We start from the raw sequence: 24,417 nt of genomic DNA, 5'->3' as shown, positions 1-24,417 counted from the left end.
ACCCCATCTCCTTTCCCCTGCCTTGAAAGTGAGTGTAATGTCTGGAGCTTCAGCAGCAATATTGTGTTTATGAGGCAGAAGCCAAAAGAACTGCAGTGACACCAGCCCTAATATCACTGAGCCACTGAACAAATGCCAACAGCTGTCTGCCTGTGTGTTTCTTGCAATATAGTACAAACAAAAACCTATTTGTTTAAGCCACTGTTAGGGGATTTTCTATTACTTGCAGGTAGCTCAAAGCATTCTTTGAAAATGAGTCAAGTACTTATCTTGCAATGTCATTGATCCAAAACTCAGACAAAAAAAAATAGCTAAGAATAAAACAAATATTTACTGAGTAGCTAAGATTACAATCCAGTGTGCTAAGTGCTTAGTTGCATGTAACTTTACATTGAGCTGCAATGACCTTATGAGGCAGATACTACTATTAGTCCTATTTTATAGACTGGAAAACTCAGTCATAGAAATATCTTGCTCAGGGCCATACAGCTAGTAAGTGCTGAAGACAGAAAGGCTTCTGACTAGCCGCAATGGTTTCTACTATGTACTTGACTCATAGGAGAGGCCCTTGCTCAGATATTACATAGCCATTTTATACCCAATGCAGACATGTAGTTATCTAATAGATTCACTGTCATAAAGAAGACAGAGAGAGAAGGGCCCCTGGAATAATTGACGGCTGACAGTGTCAATGAGAGAAGATTAAACACAAAAAAGAAAAGCCTTGCCTTTCAGTGAGAGGCAAACAGCCTAAAATATCTTTGCAGCCTTTGAGGACACCTCCGCTTTAAAACTTAATTCAACCGTTAATGTTTTTGTGATGGTCCTGAGTCATCAAGGAAAGATGAAATCATGCTTCGCTTCTTGTTTGAAAAGGCAGGGAAGCACCTAGTAGAGTTACAGAAGGTTCCCACCTGAAATGGTTACAACGAAAGAAAAGTTTAATGCATTGACCAACACTGCCTCTTCTCTGACCCCCTCCGCAACCCAGCTCTCTGGAAAAATAAGCTTACAGAATCCTTCCTTCCTCCACAGGCCCAGAAGGCCAGGGTATTAGAAGACTGCATTTTTCATCACCATTTCCCCAAGATGTTCCCTTCCCAAGACTGTAAATGTCCTCCAGCCTGTTTTTAGCAAAGGTGATCTGAATTATGATGCCTGGGGGTTACCGACAGGCACTCACAGCAATAGCATGAAGCCCTAACGAACAAGGCCTGGTTGGGACCTCTGCTTGCTGCCTAGCTGGGATCATAAGTAGGTGGAGAAGGAGCTGAGAGGGACGATTACATTGATCCAATATCTAGATGGGCAGGGGGCCACTGAATGAAGAACTCGAAGGTAAAAACCACACCATGCTGAGTCTGAGTGTGCCTTTTGATATCCAGAAGTCCAATCTGCTCTTTTATCAGATAGGGAAACTGAGGCCCAGAGAGGGAAAGGACTTACCCAAGATCATAGAGCAAGGTTATGGCAGAGCCCAGAGCTTTTGTGTCTTGACTTCTGACCAGGGCAGAGGGGGACATTGAGCAAAAGCCCCTGAGGGTCAGGAAGATCAGTTCAGACTTGTGTCCTGGAGCTAGGAAGGAATCAACCTGAATGAAGCTCTTCTCTCCGCTGGGCCTTTTCTTTGGGACTCCTGGAGCTTCCAGGGAGCTGGTTCAGGTGGGGACCTTTCTGATATATTCATTCAATAAATACATATTGAATGTCTGCTATGTTATCACCATAGTAAGAAAATAAGAAGTGGTGACTGTTCCCCACAGGGTCAAGAGTCGAATGTAGTGGTGAAGATTATAGGCACTGGGCTGAGTGTGGTGACTCACACCTGTAATCCCAGCACTTTGGGAGGCTGAGGCAAGCGGATCACTTGACGTCAGGAATTCGAGACCAGCCTGGCCAACATGGCGAAATCCCGTCTCTACTAAAAATACAAAAAAAATTAGCTCAGCATGGTGGTGCACGCCTGTATTCCCAGCTACTCGGGAGGCTGAGACAGGAGAATCACTTGAACCTGGGAGGCAGAAGTTGCAGTGACAGTAAACCAGGGATAGTGGCAGGCACCTGTAATCCCAGCTACTTACGAGGCTGAGGTAGGAGAATCGTTTGAAACCGGGAGGCGGAAGTTGCAGTGAGCCAATATTACAACACTGCACTCCAGCCTGGGCAACAGAGCAAGACTCCGTCTCAACAACAACAACAACAACAAAAGATTATAGGTGCTGGAATCATTTGGCCAGGGGCCAAGCATGGGGACACCCTGAGCTACACAGGCAAGGACATCCATACAGACCCACAGGCAGAACGATGTGCATGTTCACTCACAGTGACACAGGTACTGTACACACAGGCACAAACACATAGACACATGTATAAATGTGTCCACATCAGACACACATATACATATCACACACAGACACAGGCATATATATGTACACAACGTGTGTATATACACATGCATGTGTGCACACACACAGAACCTTCTTATATTCTCCCCCCGTAAGCAAATTGCAGTCTCAGCAATGCTAGAAATGACATCTACATATGCTCCTGGAAAAACAGACTTCCTAAATGCTGCCTGATTCATGACCAGGGGTGCCTGAGTCTCTCCCCCTACATCCCCCGCTGCTCTACGCATTTGGTGAGGAGAAGCCAGAACGCAGGGTCTGAGCCACTCCTGCCTGATTCATTCCTCTCTGGGGCCACAGAGTTTCCTCTTCCCTGCTTAGAGCAGCCTCCCAGGCTCAACACCTTGAGTTCTGCCCCTGACTCATTCTGCTTCAGCATAGCACTTAGACCTGTGGTTTGCACAAGTCAGGGCACGACCCAAGGTGGGGATGGGGTGATGTTGGTGGTGGGAGGCAGGAGGTCACTATAGGTAATCAGGCAAGGGCTCTGGAGAAGGTGAGGGTGTGGCTGTTTGGCTGTGCAGGGGCACAAGGAATGTGTACTAGTCAGCCCCGCTGGGAAGCCGGCTCATGAGGCAGAGAGGGGACCCAGCTGGAACCCTGGCACTGTCTGCATTTAGAACGCCCTCACATTGGAGCTACTAGGTCCTGCCCTGCTCTTCCTGCAGTTACATTGTCGCTATGGGGTGAGGAGTCTGTGGAGCCAAGGGGAAGGTTTACCCTAAGCCTGTGACCCACCCCCTCACCACTTCCAGATCACATTTTGAGCACCCAAGCTGTCAGTTTCCAGCTCAATAGCCCCCAGCTTACTTTCTAGGCCTCTGCCAGGGGTCTTTCCTCAAAGGGCAGGCTGTACACCTCTAAGGGTGGCCTGAGGGATGGCCAAGTTGTTGTTTGCTGGGAAGGCATTAGGGTGGTGAGGATGGAGCGTGGTCACATGGGGTGAGATGTCTAAGCACCTGCGTATAACCATTTTCCTTGTAGGAAGAGGAATCAAGAGAAGGCAGGTGGGCTGGAGCCACAGGGCCCTTCATTTGTACTCTTGCTTCGTGCCCTGTAGTATTAGGGATAGACCTGCCTGAAGTCAGTCAGTCCAAGTGCAGAGATGTGGAGGCCTCCCGAAAGGTGTTTGTTTGCCAAGCTGTATTTTTATTGCAATGATAAATGCATGAGACTGCATGCAAGAGAAATTGGATTCTGGCCAAGTTCTGACAAAGAGTCCCACTGGATAGGAACGTAGGCTCTGGGGTCAACTACCCGGGTTTCAAAGCTCTGGGACGTTCTAGCTGTGTGACCTCAGACACGATCACCTCGGTGAGCTTCACTTTTTTCATGTGACACATGAGATCAATAATTGTCTCTCCCTCATGTTGGATGGAAAAATGCTTAGCACAGTGGTTGGTACCTAGTAAGTGCTTAATTAGAGTGATTCTATGTGACACCAACTGCTGTCTCTGAGTCTCAAGCCCCCTTCAGAAAAGGAGGGGATGATACTAAATTCAGTGGTTTTTAACATTTCTTCCGTCTGGGATTTTAACACTCTCCGTCTGGGATTAGGTCTGAGGAAGAAGCATCATGGTGCCCAGAAAGACCCCCCAGCAGAGTGCAGCAGACGAGCTGAGCATTCTCCCAGCATCCGGACTCTGGCTTTGCAGATAGTCTGGACGTGGAAATCCTCATCAAAGGGGTTGGAGAGGAAAACAGTTCTCAGAGTATTGTAATAATGCCTGGGGGTTATAAGGCTCCAGGGTCTTTGCACATGCTGGTCCCTTTGCGGGGAACACCTGTTGTCTCCCACTTCATAGCAGTGAGCTGCCACTTATGTTTCAGTTCTGAAACCTCACTTCCTCAGGAAAGCTCAGAGCTTCTGTTACAGGCTCCTTTTCTCTGTATCCATTCCCATCTACACCACACATCAAGGTGGGGGAGCATTTGATGACGCTCCTCCAAGAGGTTTTTCTTTCAGCTCCATCCAGGTTTATTTCCCTTCTGAGGTGTTCCCAACAAACCCTGCACTGTGCATTTCGCATGCTTTAAAACTCTGGTCAGCTCCAACTCAACTTCTCTCAGGGTCACACAGCCAATACATGCTGAACACAAAAAGGCTTCTGAGTAGCTGTAATGGGTTCTAGCATGTATTTTACTCACAAGGAGCATGTGTTGCCCAGAGATGATACATTTTTTTTTTTTTTTTTTGGAGACAGAATCTTGCTTGATGCCCAAGCTGCAGTACAGTGGTGCCATCTTGGCTCGCTGAAACCTCTGCCTCCCAGGTTCAAGCGATTCACCTGCCTCAGCCTCCCGAGTAGCTGGGATTACAGATACATTCATTTTGTACCTAATGCAGACATGTAGTTATCTAACAGATTCACTGTTGTAAAGAAGGCAGAGAGAGAAGGGCCCCTGGAATAATTGACAGCTGACAGTGTCAATGAGAGTGATATCTTCAACCAACTCCCATGGTTCCTGAAGCCACCGCCTTTTTCTCCATTGTCCAGCAGCCACCGCGGAGAACCTCATGGAGCAAGGGCAAGAGGAGATGTGAAAGTTCAGGGGAATGGAGGGAGGCTTCCTTGACACAGTAGCATCTGAGCCTGGCCTTGAAGCCTGTCTGGGTGTGATGTAGCCAGGCTGAGACTGTGTGGGTGGATTAGAGAAGAGCAGGTGAAGGCAGGAGAGGCATTTCAGGCAGAGTGAATCATCAGCAAAAGCAGCCGAGATGTCACGCATCCTGGAGGCTCCAGATCAAATAGCTTCCTCCGTTGCATGTTCCCAGAGTGCTCCCTACTCGCCTGTCATGAAGTGCACTGCACCTGTCAACCGGGTCAGGGTGTGCTCAGTACGGGTCTCTCACCAGAAAATAAACTTCTAAGGCAGGAACTTACTTGCCTTAATTAACCACAGTTCTGTCTCTAGGATTGAAAGAATTATTAACTACTCGTCTACCCTTTCCGCTATGAAAACAAACCACCCCCCCCACCACACACACACATACACCACACCACACACACCCCCACACACCACACACACCACACACACAACACACCACACACACACACCACACAACACAACACACACACCCACACCACACACACCACACACACACCACACAACACAACACACACACCCACACCACACACACCACACACACACCACACACCACACACACACCACCACACACACCACACACACACACCACACACACACCACATACAACACACCACACTCAACACACACAGACACCACACACATCCCCACACACCACACACACACACCACACCACACACACACACCACACACAACACATCACACACACCACCACACACACCACACACATACCACACCACGCACATCACAAACACAACACACCATACACACACCAAACACACACACACCACACACAGACACCACACACACACGCAGCACACCACACACACAACATACACGCATACCACACCACACACAACACATCACACACACCACACCACACACACATCACACACACAACACACAACACATACAGCACACACAACACACCACACACACACCCCCTCCCCCACCACACACACCACACACACACCATACCACACACACACACACCTCAAACACATACATGATTTCCCCTATGACAACACACCAAACACCACACACACACACCACACACAACACACACACACACCACCCCCACATACCACCCCCACATACCACACCACACACACATCACACACCACACACACTACGCACACACCACACACACATACACCACACAGACACATACCATACCACACACACCACACACACACCACACCACACACACACACCACACACACACACCATACCACACACACACACCATACCACACACACCACACACACACAAACCACACACACCACACACACACCACACACACACATCCCACACCACACATATACACCACACACCACACATACACCACACACACCACACACACACACCACACACGCAACACACAGACATACCACACCACACACACCATGCCACACACACACCACACCACACACACACACCACACCACACACACACCACACACCACACACACTACACACTACACACACACCACACACACTACACACACACTACACACACACCACACATATACACCACACCACACATACACCACACAGACACATACCATACCACACACACACCTCACCACACACATCACACACACACCACACCACACACACAACACATGCACACCACACACACACACACCATACCACACACACACACCACACATACCACACACACCACACACACACCATACCACACACACACACCACACATACACATATCACACACCCACCACACATACCACACACACCACACATACCACACACACCACACACACACCATACCACACACACACACCACACATACACATATCACACACCCACCACACATACCACACACACCACACACACCAAACACACCACACACACACCACACAGACACACACCATACCACACACACCTCACCACACACACCACAAACACACCACACCACACACACACCACACACACAACACACACACCACACATACCACACACCACACACACACCACACCACACACCACACACACCCCACACCACACATATACACCACACACCACACACACACCACACACATACCATACCACACACACACCTCACACACACACATACCACACCACACACCACACACACACCACACACACCATACCACACACACACCACACATATACACCACATACCACACATTCACCACACAGACACATACCATACCACACACACACCTAACCACACACACAACACACACACACCACACACACCATACCACACACACACCATACCACACACACACACCACACATACCACACACACACCACACACACACACCACACACACACACCCCATACCACACATATACACGACACACCACACAGAAACATACCATACCACACACATACCTCACCACACACACCACACACACACCACACCACACCACACACACAACACACACAACACACACACCACACACACCATACCACACACACACCACACATACCACACACACACCACACACCCCACACCACACACACACCGCACACACACCCCCCACAACACACATATACACCACACACACACCCCACACCACACATATACACCACACACACACCACACAGACACATATCATACCACACACACACCTCACCACACACACCACACACACACCACACCACACACACACCACACACCACACACACACACCACATCATACACATACACCACACACACACACCACACACACCACACACAGATAACACACACACTACCCACACACACACCACACCACACACACAACCCACGCACCACACATACCACACATACACCACACACACACACACCACACACACACTACACACACACCACAGACACACACCACACATGCACCACACACACACATACACACACACACACACACCACATACACACAGACTCTCACAAACCTGTTTTTGTCCTCAGTGCCTAGAATGATGTCTGGCAAGAGGTAAAATTCTCAATTAGCATTGTGAAATGAATGTGTGAATAAGTGACTCTCCTTTATTAGAGGTGAAGCTCTGGGAGGCCAGGGCTCATGTCTTAAGCAATGTTGTTTTCAATCTCCTGGCAAAAATGGGGTCAAGTGAGGCCCTGGGACAGAAATGTCCCTGTTATAGGAGCAGATCTCCTGGCTTCCGCTCGGGCAGTAGAGTAGGGCCTCTGCTTCCTCACTCTTCAGCTCTTTACAACCTGCCCCATTCTCCCATCTGGCCTCAACCTTTCTTTCCAAACTTAATTTCCACAACTTCCCCTCAACCGTGGATGTCATAACTCCCATGGATTCCTGAAGCCACCCCTTTGTCTCCATTGTCCAACAGTCACTCTGGAGACCCCTTGGAATAAAGAAATAAGGGCCAGAGGTTCAGTAGGATAGGAGGAAGCTTCATTGAGACAGCGGCATTTGAGTTTGGCCTTGTAAATTGGGTTACAATTTAGCCAGACTGAGACTGCAGGGGTGGCACAGAAAGAACCAAGAAAGGAAGGCATTTCAGGCAGACAGGACCGTCGGCAACAGCTCTAAGGGTAACCAGTGGAAATTCTGAGCACCGTGGCTACTTCCCCTAAGAACACTATGGGATCCAGTGTTACGGAGGTAGCAGAAGGATTGGTGGGGACTGGAAGGGATTCCTGACCTGGCCTCATTTTAGAGAGCGGAAGTCATGGTATCATCAGCAATAACAAAACTGAGATGTGGCCTTTCCTATTAAAGAAACTCACTGTTAACCTTATGCAGGACCTTGCCTTTCCTGGACCTCCTCATCTACAACATAAATGTTCTGAATGAGGCAATCCCGCTAATCTTTCCAGCTCTGAAGTCCTGTGACTAAAACTAGTTTCCCCTTAGCTTCTCACTCCAGTTTTGGGTCAGACCCAGGACTTGTGACCAGATATAAGGTCAGTCTTGCTGATTTCAAGACAAAAGAGGGCTCTGTCTGTGCCGCTGGTGCCGGTTTACCATGCCCAGGGCTTTGCTTATGTGGTTGGTGCATCCGGCTGTCACCGTGTCTATGGTGTCACCTGTTCCTAGTAGCCTTTCATCTTCTGGGCTACTGGAGCATCTCTGGAGCTTGGCCAGGGGGAAGCTGTCACAGCAGGTCAAGGTGTGGAGGTGAGTGAAGGGGGCTGTGGGGACCTGGCAGGGCACTGTGGACACCCTGATGACACTTGGCTCAATGGCACGGCTTCAGCCTTCCTTTCCTATGCCCACATATGTTTCTTGCAGCCAGTAGATTTAGGAATGAGTCAGACCTGGCTTGGAATTCCCTCCTTACCATTTACAAGCTGTGGGCATTTGGCCTCATTATTTTACTTTTCTGAATCTCAGCTTCTCCATCAAATTGGAATGATATTAACTATGCATTTGTTTATTAGCTGAATTTGGCCATCCATTCATCCATATATACATTCTTAAAGAAGTGTTTATTGAATACCTACTATGTGCACACACAATGCAAAGGATTCAGTGGTCAAGTTGACATGACCACAGCTCTCATGACACGATGTAATGGGATTGTTGGCTTGCATGTCCAACACCATAGCCACTGACCACCCATGGCCATTGAGCATTTGAAATGTGGCTAGTATGACTAAGGAACTGAATTCTGAATTTCACTTAATTTTAACTAATCTAAATTTAAATTTAAAAACTCGGTTCACTTTTAAGTATGCTTGACATAACTTGGGAAGGTGAAACTACTTTTTCAACTATAAATTTCATGAAATCTAAATACAAGTCAAATATCACCAACAAAAATTTAGCATTTGAGGCAAGATATGCTAGAAGTATCTGAAAACATAGTGGATACTAAAGACATTGCAAGAAAAAAAGAACGAAAAATATCTTACAAAAATGTTTAAATATTGATTACATGTTGAAATCATAACATTGTGAACATATTGGTTAAATAGAAATATATTACCAAAATGAATTTCACCTATTTCTTTTTGCTTTTTAAATGTGGCTCCTGGAAATGGAAACTCATGTATGCAGCTCACATGCTTTTTCTATTGGACAGTGCTGCGTTAGGCAATTAAACAAGCAATTACAATGTAAACTCATAAAATTGTGGTGAGCATTAAATGAGATACTGCCAGTAAAATGCTTAGTTCAGGGCAAGCACTTTGTCAATATTAGCTACAGCTAAGCATCAGACACTGGACTGTACCCCAACTTACTCCTTTCCCTGTCTCGGAGCCAAGCTCTAGTTCCCATTGCTGAGGGTGACTTCTTTCCTAGGAGTCTCCTGGGTCTTTCATGTAAATAGGGTCTTTCTCATCCCATCACACTGTCCTTTGGACACTCTGACGTGTGTCTATTACAGTGTGGGCCCAGGTGGGCCCCTCAAAGCCCCACTTGAAACCATCTCTGCCTTCCACCTTCCTCCTTCTCAGCAGTGCACCTTTCTGCCCCACCTCAAAATCTGACCCATTCACCAGGACGTTCTAATTCACTTTTGGATTTCACAGATTGATACTATTCCCCACAGTGGGGAGGGGGCAATACAGCATTGCTTTTGCTTCTTTTTTCTTTGCCAAGCAAGGTCTTTAAAAAAAAAAAACTCATTATCATCTTCTATCACTTTATTTTATGAGAAGAAACACTTTTAAAAATGAGACACTTGTTTTTTTGCAGAATTTGACAAACTAATTAAAAATTTACATGAAAATACAAAGGACTCAGAAAAGCCAAAACAATCTTGAAAGAGCAGGACAAAATTGGAGAATGTGTACTTCCCGACTTTAAAACTTACTGCAAAGCTACGGTAATCTAGACAGTGTGATACTGACATAAGGATAGGCATATGGGTCACTGGGATACAATTGAGAGTTCAGAAATAAACCCTTATATTTATGGTCAATTGATTTTGACAAGGATGCCAAGACAATTCAATGGGGGAAAATAGTCTTCTTAATAAACAGAGCTGGGACAATTGTATATGCAGCTATGAAGGAATGAATTTGGACCCCTATATCACTCCATTCACAAAAATTAGCTAAAAAATAGGTCATAGACCTAAATTAGTTATAAACTCTTACAAGAAAATATAGGGGTAAATCTTTGCAACCTTGAGCTAGGCAATACTCTTGTTATCTCGCCTAGGCTGGACTGCACTGGTGCAATCTTGGTTCACTGCAACCTCTGCCTCCCGGGTTCAAGGGATTCTCCCACCTCAGCCTCCAGAGTAGCTGAGATAATAGGAGTGTGCTACAACCCCTGGCTAATGTTGTATTTTTGGTAGAGATGGGGTTTCACCATGTTGGCCAGGCTGGTCTCAAACTGCTGACCTTAAGTGGTCCGCCCACCTCGGCCTCCCAAAGTGCTGGGATTACAGGCATAAGCCACCATGCCTGGTCAGTGATTTCTTAACATATGATATCTAAAGCATAAGGAATAAAAGAAATGGACAAATTGGGCATCACCAAAATGAAAAGCTTTTGTATTTCAAATGACACCATCAAGCAAGTGAAAGGAACAACCTGCAGAATGGGAGAAAATATCTGCCAATTGTATATCTGATAAGGGACTTGTATCCAGAATATATAAAGGACTCTTAAAACTCAACAATATACAGACAACATACTTAAGAAAATAGGCAAATGATTTAAACATGTATTTCTGCAAATATTACAAATGACTAATAAATACATGAAAAAATACTCAACATCCTTAGTCATTAGAGAAATACAAAGGGAGACATCACCTCACACCCACAAGAATGGCTATGATAAAAAGGACAGATAATAACAAGTGTTGACAAGGACAGAGAGAAATTGGAACTCTCATATGCTGCTGGTGGGAACATAAAATGGTACAGCCACTTGGGAAACAGTTTGGCAGTTCTTCAAAAGTTTAAAGATAGAGTTATGATATGACCCAGCCATTCTACTCCTGCATATCTACCCAAGACAAATAAAAACATAGATCCACAAAAAAAGAAAAACTGACACACAAATGTTATTAACCGCGTTATTCCTAATAGCTAAAAAGTAGCAAAAACCCAAATGTCCATCATCTGATGAATGCATAAACAAAATGGGATATACCCACACCATGACATTTTATTTAGCCATTAAAAAAGGAATGAAGAGGCTGAGCATGGTGCTTCAGGCCTGTAATCCCAGCACTTTGGGAGGCTGAGGTTGGTGGATCACTTGAGGTCAGGAGTTCAAGACCAGCTTGGGCAACATGGTAAAACCTCGTCTCTACTAAAAATACAAAATTATCCAGGCATGGTGGCATGTGCCTGTAGTCCCAGTACTTGGGAGGCTGAGGCAGGAGAATTGCTTGAACCCAGGAGGCAAAGGTTGTAGTGAGCCAAGATTGCGCCATTGTACTCCAGCCTGGGCAACAAGAGCGAAACTTAAAAAAAAAAAAAAAAAGGAATGAAGTACTGATACATATGACAACAGAGATGAATCTCAAAAACATTGAGCTCAGTGAAAGAAGCCAGTCACAAAAGAACAGATGTAGTATGATTCCATTTATGTGAAGTGTCCAGAATAGGCAAATCTATAGAGATAGAAAGTAGATTAGTAGTTGCCTAGGGCTGGAAGTGAGGAATGAGGACTGGGGAGTGGCTGATAATGGGTATGAGGTTTCTTTTTGGGGTGGGAAAATGTCCTAAAATTAGATTACAGAGATAGTTGCATGTCTCTGTAGGGAAAGTGAAAACCATTGACTAGCATACTTTAAATGGATAGGTTTTATGGTGTGTAAATTATATCTCAATAAAGCTGTTAAACATAAAAGTGGGCCCTAGGACAGACAGTAGATTGGTTAAGAATGCAGGGCTCTGATGTCCCAAGGTCTTCAATGAGTCCCAGCCCTGCCACTTTTTTTTCTCTTCTTCTTTCCCTGAGAGACAGATTCAAGTTGCCCCGAATATATGCTCCATTTTTGTTTGTTTGTTTTGTTCTTGAGAAAAGGTCTCACTATGTTGCCCTGTCTGGCCTCAAACTCCTGGGCTCAAGAAATCCTCCTGCCTCAGCCACCATGTCCAGCTTGCCATGTTCAGCTGGGGCTGGAAGATCTTTAGGGATCATCTACTCCAGTCTTTCCCCAACACATTGTAGGACTACGTAGAATCAGTCTTCACATGAAATTAAAATACTAATAATCATATCATAATAATAGCTAATGATTGTTGAGCCTTTACCGTGAGCCAAGTACTATGCTCAGCATCTCGTGTGCATTGCGTCCTTCAATAACTCTCAAGGCACTCAAGGTCACAGTGTTAGTAAGCAGCAGGGCCCTCAAGAGACTATCAGTGTCATATAAAACATCAGTACTCTTAATCAAAGAATGGTTAAAAGTGAAGATTTGGAGCTTGACTGCAAGCGTTTGCACCTAGTTCTGACTCTAGACAAGTTATTTAACTGCTTAGAGCCTTGGTTTCCTCATTTTTAAAGTGGAGATACAGGCTGGGTGCAGTTCCTCATACCTGTAATCCCAGCGCTGTGGGAGGCCGAGGTGGGAGGATCACTTGAGCCCAGGTGTTCAAGACCAGCCTGGGAAACTTAGCAAGATCCCATCTCAAAAAACAAAAAATAAATAAAGTGGAGTCACAAGTACTATGTAGAATTATTGCATTAAGCTGTGTTATTGCATGTAATTCACCCAACAACGTGTGAGGGCTCAGTGTTTATTTTCATTATCACTCTATGTATTACCTCCTTGTGAGGAAGCCCAGAGCATGAAACAGATTCAGGTAGGGTCCTTCTGGTTGAAAAGAGTTGGGGCCCCAGTTCTATCTGTCCTGTCTATCTTCTGCTGCCCCTTCCTTCAAGGCACCATCAACAACAAACAAACAAACGAACAAACGGACACCCTTCTTTGGGACTCTAGGGCTTCTTGAAACATAGTTTGAAATCACTGTTCTTAGCCCATTCTCCCTCATTCATTGAAGAGAGGGAAATATACTGCTTAAGGTCACACAGTCAGTCAGAGGCAGAGACAGGACTAGAACTCTTGCTCCCTGAGTCCTGACTCGGTTGTTTCTGCCACAGTTGGGGTCCCCAGGTCTCCCTGCTGCCTCACAGGAGATTGTGCTGCTGCCAGAACTCCCAGATTCTGCTCCCTCCCTTCTCCCAGTCTCAGTGATAATCCTTTAATGAATTAAGTGGAGCAATTATGGGGGGTTATGGGGAGGCTTTGGTACTTTGTGGTAACCAACTGGTATCTTGCAGAGTCTCATTTACTGTCAGTTGTGTACTTAGGGATAAACCCCCTTACTTTCCAAATCTTCACCAGAATTTCCTCCCACCACTCTCCCCTTCAAGTTAGCAGTCCCTACCAGGCAAAGGGGATAAAGTGTGAACATGAACTTTCTCTTTTTGCCTCCTCTCCAGAGCCTCCATTAGTATAGCGGATGGACACAAAACAAGCAAAAACCAAGGCAAAACCCAAAAAGATAAATATTGTCAAGCTATCTACCAGTTTGCAAATCTCTTTGCCCCAGGGTGGAGTAAGAGGTTGGGTCTTGGAGGTAGCACAGAACAAGGCTCTCCTGTCTGGAATGTTTCCTTGCTGATCTTCAAGGCTGGCTCCTTATCCCTCCAGGTCCCCTCCAGGGTCACCTGTTTGGAGTGGCCTTCCCTGACCACCACACTAGACCTGCCTCCAAGCCTCTCTAGCCCTTTCTCTGCATTAATTTCTTTAGAGCATATAGCTCTCTAAAATCATCTGATTGATGTATTTGCTGATGTGTTCGTTTTTCATCTTCCTCTTGGCCCCCTCCCCAGCAGAAGCTCTGGTAGTGAGAAGCATGTCTGTCTTGCTCATGACTCAATGACCAGCACCAGAGCAGTGCTTGGCATCGGGTAGGGGCTAGGTAATATTTGTTGAACAAGTGAGTGATGGAAGGAATGAGAAGGTAAACTGCAAAGAAATGGGAATTGGGAAAGGAATCTAGTTCCAGATCTGTCACTAACTTGCAGTGTGACCTTGGGCAAGTTTCTCACCCTCTCTGGTTAACCCCATTTTCTTTTCTTCAATTACAAGATTAAAGGCTTAGAGTTAGCATCTCTTTCAGCTGTGTGCTCAGATCTCATTAGAGTTAGCATCTCTTTCAGCTGTGTGCTCAGATCGCCTTAGAGTTAGCATCTCTTTCAGCTGTGTGCTCAGATCTCATTAGAATTAGTTATCTCTTTCAGCTGTGTGCTCAGAGCTCCTTAAGATGATTTTCACATTGAAATATAACTCTCTCTTTTAGATATTTGCCTTACCCATTAAGCTATATGTTCCTTGGGGGTAGAGACTATGTCCTACACCCCAGCCTAGCCTAGCACAGTGCTGGACACACAGGGAAGCTAAGGGTATGTTGGAGGAGTGAGTGAATGGATGAATCAAAGACTCTCTGGAGTTTCTTCCGAGTCTAGTGATTTAGGGTCCTAAGGTGCCTGAAAGCAGGGACATTAAAAGAGGAAGCAGGTGTTCAAGTGTTTGCCTCCTTTGGCATTTACACTTGGACACTAAATCAGAATCTTTCATCTGACTTCCATACCCATTTCCAGAGTTCAGGCTCTTCTTGCCACCCCTGCCTCCCACTCCCAATCTCCAAGGCAGAGAACACTCTGCCACACCACAGGTGACACCATGGAGGCAGTGGTGCACAGGTGGCCTGTGACACAATGTCATTAAAGAGCAAAAGATAGGGCAAATTATTATATTATCCAAACAGCAAAGTGCATAAAGGCAACATAACAACAATCCTGTGGAATAAGGGATGGGGGGAACTAGAGCGGAGGTCAGCACATCTTTTCTTTAATGAGCCAGATGTCAAATATTTCAGGCTTGACTCTCTCAGTTGAGACTCCTCTGTGGCCATAGACAATAAATAAATCCATATCCAAATGTGTGCCAATAGAGCCTCATTTATGGATACCGAAATGTAAATTTCATATCATTTTCACGTATCCCAAAATATTATACTTGTTTTGACTTTTTTTCAGCCATGGAGAAATGTAAATCCTTTCTTAGCTCACGGTTCTGTACAAAACGGGTGGCTGGCTGGATTTGGCCACAGGGGCACAGTTTGCTGACCTCTGAGGTAGAAGGGAAAGAATAGCGTTGAGGGGGTCCTAACTGGGAGGCTTTCTGGAGGAGGGACAGAGATCAGGGAGGAATTTGGCTAGGGGAGCAGGGAAGGTTTGAGTCAGATGTGAGCTAGTGGGCTCACACACTCACCCACTAACAGGGGCCGGGCAGGTCAAGGGGGTGAGTGAGGCAGGCTGGGTGGGGATCTGAATGCCTGGGTTCCACCTAAAGTCAGCAGCATCTGAGTCCAGCCCTTTGCTGCCAAGATGCCCATTTTATGGATTATCCAACATTTCAAAAGAAGCCCAGATTTTTGTGTGAAAACTCTCAAATTTAAAATGTTGGCAATGAATAATTTTTTTTTCAATTAAAAAAAATAGAGTGAGTCAAATAGAATAGGAGGTCGATTATGGTTCATGGACCATTAGTTTGTGACTCTCAGCTTTAGGTGTTTGTGGAGATCGTTCAAATTTAAGTGACAGGAAAGCTTCTCAAACTAGGAAGTATGCCTCCCCAGGGAGGTGAGGATTGAGGAGAAGGGATATGGGGACTGAAATTCACTGGAGAAGCAAGACCTGTAGTCCAGGAGAGTCCATTTTACTTGAACATTTAAGAGGAAATTATTGTTAAGGTGAGCACAACCGTGTTTGAATGAATTTTACAGTTCATTCAAACACGATTGTGCTTGCTTTAACAATAATTTCTTCTTTTTAAAAAACTTTGGTATGATATACAGTAGAGCACACTATTTTTTTTTTTTTTTTTTTTTTTTTTTTGAGATAGGGTCTTGCTCTGTCACCCAGGGTGGAGTGCAGTGGCGCGATCTTGGCTCACTGCAAACCTCCATCCTCCAGGCTCAAGCGATGCTCCCTCCTCGGCCTCTTGAATAGCTGGGACCACAGGCATACACCACCATGCCCAGCTAATTTTTTGTATTTTTAGTAGAGGCAGGGTCTCACTATGTTGCCCAGGCTCATCTCAAACTCCTGAGCTCAAGTGATCTGCCCACCTCGACCTCCCAAATTGCTGGGATTACAGGCGTGACACTGCACCCGGCCAAGCTTCCTAATCTTAATAGCACAGTTGAATGAATTTTGACATACATTTCCATTCATGTCCCCTTCCAATTGATATACATCTCTACCTTTCAAGGTAACCACTATTCTTTCTGCTGTCACCTGAATCAGTTTTATCTGTTCTTGAACTTCACATTCATGGAATTATACAGCATATGCTATTTTGAGTCTGGCATCCTTTTCTCAAGATTTTATCTGAGATTCCTCCATATCATCATGTATAGCAGTAGCTTGCTGTTTTTCATGGTTCTGTAGTATTGCTCAATTTACCTACTCTACTGTTAAAGGACATTTGGGTTGTGTCCAGTTGTTGGATTTTATGAATAGCAATGCTATGAACATTCCTATGCATGTCTTTTTGTGGACATAGGCACTTTTCCCTTGGCTATCTCCTCAAGAGTGGACTTGCTGGCTGTATGGCTTATGTGCATGTCAAAGGAAATGCTGTGGCTGCTGTCTGTGGTTTTAGGCTCCACTCCCAGTCCCCAGAAAACCAAGCCCACTCTCTTTTGCAATTAAGTGCCCTTAGTGGGAAGTTTGGGGCACACTGATGTAAGGACAAGGGTAAGGAATGAAGATCCAGAAGACAGAGATCAATATATGCTACTGTTGTTAGTACTGTTTTGTAGATAAACACACTGAGGTTCAGAGAAGGAAGCTGATTTGTTCAAATCAAGTAACTATTGAGAAGAGACCCTGGATTTAATCCAGATTCATCCAACTCCAGAGTCATGTTATTAGCTACTCTACACTAAAGCCTCAGGGTGTGGGCACCTGTATTTCACCTGTCTGGCATCCATTCTGCTCCTTCTGCTAACAGTCGCCAGTCATCCTTTGGGGAGGCACCAGCTGCCACCTCATGCAGTCTCAGTGGGCTGTCACTTCAGGTACCTTCTAAGTTGGATCAGGACCAGCACTATGGTGGGGCAAGTATGGTGCCCAAAGCACCTGTGGAGCAAAATATAAAAGGGCACTCATTTTCAGGGTCAGCAAATGCCTGGTCAGCCTCACTCTCCTCACAGCCCTGCAAGGGACCCAGGCTTAGCCAGCCTAACCCCTCTTTCACAAATATGGATCTTGAGAGGACCAACTCCAGTGCATCTTTCTGGTGGTGATGGGTGATCGCCTGAGCAGACTGCACATGTACTGTTCCTGGTTCTTTCCTAACTGTGAGCCCTGTGCTATCTCTTATTCTCCATGTCACCCATGGCTCTTCATTAAATCTCCCTTTTGCTTAAGTTGGGTGGGGTCGGTTTTGGTGGCTTTTAGAGAACCTAACAGAGTATGTGCTTTGCAGCATGTTGTCATGTTTCTAAGCACTCTTCCCTTGGGTATATCCTCAAGAGTGGACTTGTGGGCTGTATGGCTTATGGCTTTACATATGTATGGAGTGGGCTTGGGCTCCTGGGGGCTGGGAGCATTGTTTCCATCTGGGAAATGGGGATTCTATGCTTGGGACTTCAGCTGGAAAACACAGCAACCTCCTAGGAAGGGATCCTCAGCTCCACAATGGCATCAACTGGGGAGTTTTAACAATCTGATGCCCAGGCTTGTATCTTATCCCAATTAATTCAGAATCTCTGGGGGTGGGCCCAGGTATCAGTAATTTCTAAAGCTCCACAGATGATTCCGATGAGCACCAAGGGATGAGAACAACTGCTCTGAACTACCGGGGGATTTCTGTGGGTAATTAGCCGCTCGACTTCACCGACACAGCCCACACCTTCGTGCCTGGGACTTCAGCATAGGCATTAAGTGGCCTCCATCTGGGCAGCAGCCAGATGGGAGGAGGAACAAGAACCACTTATCTCCATTAGGCCTCCCTTATCCCCAGGTTCTGCGAGGATCCCCACAGAAGCCTGGTGAAAGCTGGAGGGCTTAGCTCAAAATCCTCAGGCAATTTGAGTGGCTTGTGTCTGGGAGCTGCTGAGGAGTCTGAAATCTTAGGGCCAAGGGCTATGGAGAGGTCATTGAAGTTATTTTCTTGCCCCTGGGCAAGAGGCACTGACAGGGGCCTTGCAATAGTGAGATGGAGAGCTGGGTTCAAATCTCAACCTTGCCAGATGCCAACCAGTAAATGTGGGCAAGCAACATCAGCTGCAAAACAAACAGATGTTTATGGAACAATCACTGTGTGCAAAGCACCAAGCCAGATAGCCTCAATCTGGGCACATCAAAGTACTCTGATTTAGAGGACTAAGGTAGAACCCCAGAATTTGCCTTTGTCAGTAGGCATCTGTCTTAGTCTGTTCCTGCTCCTATGACAAAATACCTGAGACTGGGTAATTTATAAAGAACAGAAATTATTTCTCACAGTTATGGAGACTGGGAAGTCTAAGATGAAGGTGCCAGGCAAGTTCAGGGTCTGGCAAGGTCTCTGCTTCTGAGATGACAACTTGTTGTTGCATCCTCTGGAGAGGATGAATGCTGTGTCCTCACATAGCAGAAAAGATGGAAGGGCAAAAGGGTCTAGCTATTTCCCTACAGCCCTTTCACAAGGGTACTAATCCCATTCATGAGGGTGGAATCTTCTTGGCCTAATCAACTCCTAAAGGCCCCATCTCTTAGTACAGTTGCATGGAGGATTAAGTTTCAACAAGAATTTCAGAGAGGACACAAACATTTAAATGATAGCAGCATCCAAGTGATTCCGATATAGATGGGCTCTAGATCTGAACCCTGAAGCTGGTTTATCAAAGTGATTCTAAAGAAGGAAGCCAGCGTTGAGCATCACAGCAGAAGGTGTGGTATCAGGGAGGAACGGCGTGATTTAAATGGCAAGATAAAGTGAGTAAGCCAGATGCTGACTTCAAGCAGCCCCAAAATATTAGGCCCTCAGCTTTCTCAACTGTTATTTGGTGGAGTAGGACCTACTGTTGTGTAATATAAATTCCAGCTCCTACATCCTATTCCTCTAAAAGTCACACTTCATATTACCAGCTCTGAATTCCTTGCATTGTCCTGTTGATGTGTATCTAGGACTGAGATGTTGTTTAAATGTGTTTATAACCACTGTCCTCTGACAATGGCATACAGCTTTGTGCAGAACTCCCTACCATCTGCTATTTCAGGCAATTCTCATAATTTCCTGGGGTGGCAGGCTGGACTGGTTATCTCTTTTTCAGCACAAAATCCATATTATCACATGGCCAGTAAGGGTCAGTAAGCAGAAGGGCCAAATTCAGACTTGGATATCTGGCCCAAAACTGGATAAACCTGGACCAAGATTATCTGTCTCTTTGCTTGCCCATCAATTTGTTCATCATCCATCCATCCATCCATCCATCCATCCATCCATCCGTCCATCCATCCTTGTGCCCACGAATCTGCACATCTGCTTATATCTGTCATCTATTTAATACATTCATCTATTTCTGTGTATTCATTTATTATGACTTGGTCTCTATAAAAATCTGCCTATTCAATTTGGCAAACGTTTACCCAGAGCCTGCCATGTGCCATGCACTCTCTCTACTTGTACCTCCTGGCCCCACGCTCCATCTAGCTCATCTTTCCTGACTACTCCAGCCCCCACTGAATGCTTTCTCCTCTGGCCTTTTTTCAGGACCCTTAGTCTATGTGACTATGGTCTCTGCTCTCTCCTGGGCCACGTTCTTCTTTGATTGATTGTGAGTGGACCCTTTGTCCTTCCTTGACTGCCATGATCTGGCTCCATTCCTGCCCTATGTCAGACTCCAGGGAAATATTCACTGGGTGGATGACTGGACCCCCAACTAGACTGTTTGCAACTCAAGGACAAGGACAGTATCTTTTCAAGTTTCATTCCTTCTTCAGTTCCCAGTCTAGGGCTACACACAATGGCAAGCATTTTGCTCACAATAGAGGGCTTAAATTCACAGTCCTTAGGAGTTGGAAGGAACTTTACAACTTTTATTCTTTCAACAAATCTTGCATACATATGTTTGCTAGATGCTCTTGCTAGGCACAGAGATTAGTGAAAACAACATTTTACAGAGGAAGGTGGGAAACCCAGAAAAGGACAGCCCGATGACAGTGAGGAGAACATCACCTCTCTGCACCCAGATAGTTCCTAAGTCCTCACAGAGCCAGATGGTGTGTGCCTGAAGATCCCCAGAGAGGAGGTATTGGGAAATCACAGCTGCCTCACCAAGTCAAACCAGTCAGGCCCCATCAAGAGCCACAGGAAGCCAGTTTCCGGGTGGCAGAGAGAGCCTGAGTCAGCTCTCACCTGCATGGATCACATCAGGGTGAGCAGGGGCTGGCAAGGGATGGAAGGAGTGGCCCTGAGAGTGCTAAAAGAAGGTAAGTGGAGGTGCCCCAGCTGGATCTTGGGGAACCACACCCTTGACAGGGGATATCTGAGCCATGAAGTCCATGTCCAAGTGCCGAGGATACTCCAATCAGGCCAGGCTTTCCCTCACTCTTGGGAAATAGCTTGCTGATTTTGCCCTCCGTATGTTAAAAGCAGAGACTCCAAAGATGTCAGTTTATCAAGCACAGCAGTTCTTAAACTTGAATGAGCCCCAGAATAACCTGGGAAGCTCAAAGCATGGGTAGATCTCTGTGTACTCCATGATAGAGACCTTAAGACACACTGTTGAGTAAAATAAAAAGTTGCAAAATGACACATAAGATGTTATTCAGCAACCCCCTTGCCACAACCAACCCATTTCTGTATATTTCCCCCTGGTATACTTATATATGAATGTAAATATTTAGAAAGATTACATACCAAAATGATTATATTGGCTGTCTTTAGAAAGGGTATTGGTAGTGATGGCAGAGAGGGCTTTAGCCTTAAATGTAATGTTTCATTATTTTTATTAGGAAAAGGTATCATGTATTATTTGTGTAAATAAATTTTTTTAAAGTTCAGATTTCTTCAAAAATTTTCACCTATTTTGTCTGGTTGGAGGTCCAAGAATCTGCATCATAGAAAAGTTTCTGGGTGCTTCTTTGGAGTGCTTCTGTGGAGATGACCGCTTTAAGAAAAGCTGGTCTAGTCCAACCTCTTATCATAAAAAAGAGCAATTTGAGGGTCAGAGAAGCTAAGGAATTTGCCCAAGACCACATAGCGTAGTAGTGAATAAGATGGAGTTTGATCCTAGGATATTTTACTCCAAGATGGTGTGTTCTCTTGCATACAATGACAAGAAAGAAAGCTCACTAGGAGAGGTGGGTGATGGATGTCCACAACCAGAGTGTGAGGGGTCTAGGGCTCCGTGCACCGCTGAGTTAGTCCAGTTAGCAGTTTCTGGCTGGGGGAACAGGGATAATGACGGGGCAAGAAGGGGGAAGAAGGGGAAGGCAAACACTGCTCATCTTCTCAACTTTTCTTTGAGCTGCTCTGTTCCCAGACCTCCTCCCGAGGCTCCTTCCTGTTTCCAGCAGGGGCAGTGGCTCAGAGAGAACCACACAGCCTCTACCCTGACAGCCTTGTTGCTGGGTGACCTGGGGCAATCTCCTTCCCTCTCTTAACCTCAGCTTCCTCATCCATACAGTGGATTGAATCAGTCTCCCAAAACTGGTTCGGCCTCCTCTTGGAGGCTCAATTAAAAATACAACATATTTCAAAATAACATGTTGTACACCATAAATGTATACTTTTTGTCAATTAAAAAAGTAATAAAACTCAGAATCCTGGGCCCCTTCATAATGCGCGTGGGGCCTGGAATGTGCATTTTTCAACAACTCCATGTCTCCCACCTCCACGGATGTTTCCTACAAACTCTGAAGTTAGAGAACCACAGGGCTACTGAGTCTCTTTTCCCTGAGCAATTCTCCCTGCACTGTGGGCCTTGGGTGGGACTGAGGCCTGGCCTGTGAGGAGAGTTTGGAGTGGCCCAGTAATCCCCACTCCCCAGGAGACCCCTGCCTCTCTTCTTGCTATCTCTGTCTAGGTTGGGGCTCCGCAGGGTCTCTCCCCTCAGGGCCAGCCTCTTCCTAGCCTGGGCAGAATGTCTGGAATGTGGCTGCCCAGGGAGACAGGGCCAGTACAGCTGTCAGAGCTGCCTCAGGAATTCAGGCAGCAGAGAGCAGACTCCCGCCCATGAAGGCCCCTGCTCTACTGGCCTTGAGGTGACCTGTGGAAGCCAAGCCCCTGAGTGGGCAAGGGAGGGCTGTAGGGCTCTGAACAGGCTGGGAAGTCTTGCTAGGCCTCAGTTTCTTCACATAAAATCATGTCCTACTCCTCTACACAGGTGGTATTTTGGCACCTCCAAAGCAATTTTGCATCTATAAATCCTCTGCTCCATCACATTTCATCAGCATGTGCAAAGAGCTATGGGAAATCTACAGATAAATTAGACACCAAATGGATCCAGGAAGCTTCCACTTGGCCCTAGGCACAGTGCTTAGTGTATTACCACCAATTCATCACCTTATGTAATCCTCATGATAACCTATGCAAGATAAGAACTGTTATCATCTCTATTTGGCAGATGAGGAAACTCCTCAGAGAGTTTTAATTACTTATCCAAGGCCACACAGCTGCAGAGCTGGGTTTGAATCCAGATCTGCCCAACTTCAAGTTCAAACTTTACCCTGTGCTCCACTTCCCTGACAAGCGCAGCAAGGGAATGAGGGCTACGCAGGAATATCTTGTCCTGATTTCACTGTGAGGCCTGAACAGAGCAATCTGTGCTCCACGATGGCAGGAAACCTCTAGTAGTTCATAGAGATGGTCCTGAGCAGACGATCTTATGATGAACCTGGTAGGTGTGAGTAGAATGACAGTCTAGGCAGAGAGACAGCATAGGCATTAGAGGGTGATAGGCTGTAGCTGGCGACCCACAGACTAGCTGATTTGCAGAACTAGCTACATAATTTGCAGGGCTCAATGCAGAATGAAAATGTGAGGAACCTTATTCAACAGTGATTGGGATTTGCAAGACAGAGACAGCAGAGTAGAATCAAGTGTGGGTCTCTCTACAAGTGCAAGTGGCATGTCCATGAATCCAAATCCTGTGATTTGGTTGGACTATAGCCTAACAGTGGTAGCTAAGAACATATATCTTGAAGCCAGATAGACTTAGTTCAAATCCTAGCTCTACCATTTAAAGGTACGATAACCTTAGACAAGTCACTTAAATCTCTCGGACTCTGAGTTCCATCCTCTGCAAAATGAGAATGATAATAATAATAATATTATTATTTTCAATGGCAAAAACCTCAATTACTTTTGCACCAACCTAAGGCCTCATAGGGAAGATCAATTTCAGGATTAAATGAGATGATGCTCAGCCTAGTACATAATAAATTAGAACAAATATTGTCATTATTACTGCAAATATTGTTGT

General features: G+C 45.7%; 1 protein-coding gene across 3 annotated transcripts in view; it reads right to left on the bottom strand.

Annotated features, from left to right (window-relative positions):
• The window catches only part of SLC36A1 (solute carrier family 36 member 1), a 309,080-nt gene that overhangs the window by 37,017 nt on the left and 247,646 nt on the right, over positions 1-24,417 (bottom strand). The window contains exon 12 of one of the 3 annotated variants that reach the window (XM_063810842.1): positions 16,801-18,085. The exons of the other annotated variants lie outside the window; for them this stretch is intronic. Coding sequence (XP_063666912.1) covers positions 18,016-18,085 — 70 coding nt within the window. The 3' untranslated portion in view covers positions 16,801-18,015. Of the gene's footprint in view, positions 1-16,800; positions 18,086-24,417 lie in introns of those variants that run through there. 3 annotated transcript variants of the gene reach the window in all.

This window comes from Pan troglodytes, chromosome 4, assembly GCF_028858775.2.
Source record: "Pan troglodytes isolate AG18354 chromosome 4, NHGRI_mPanTro3-v2.0_pri, whole genome shotgun sequence".
NCBI lineage: Eukaryota > Metazoa > Chordata > Mammalia > Primates > Hominidae > Pan > Pan troglodytes.
This window is presented reverse-complemented; position numbering and strand designations above follow the sequence as displayed.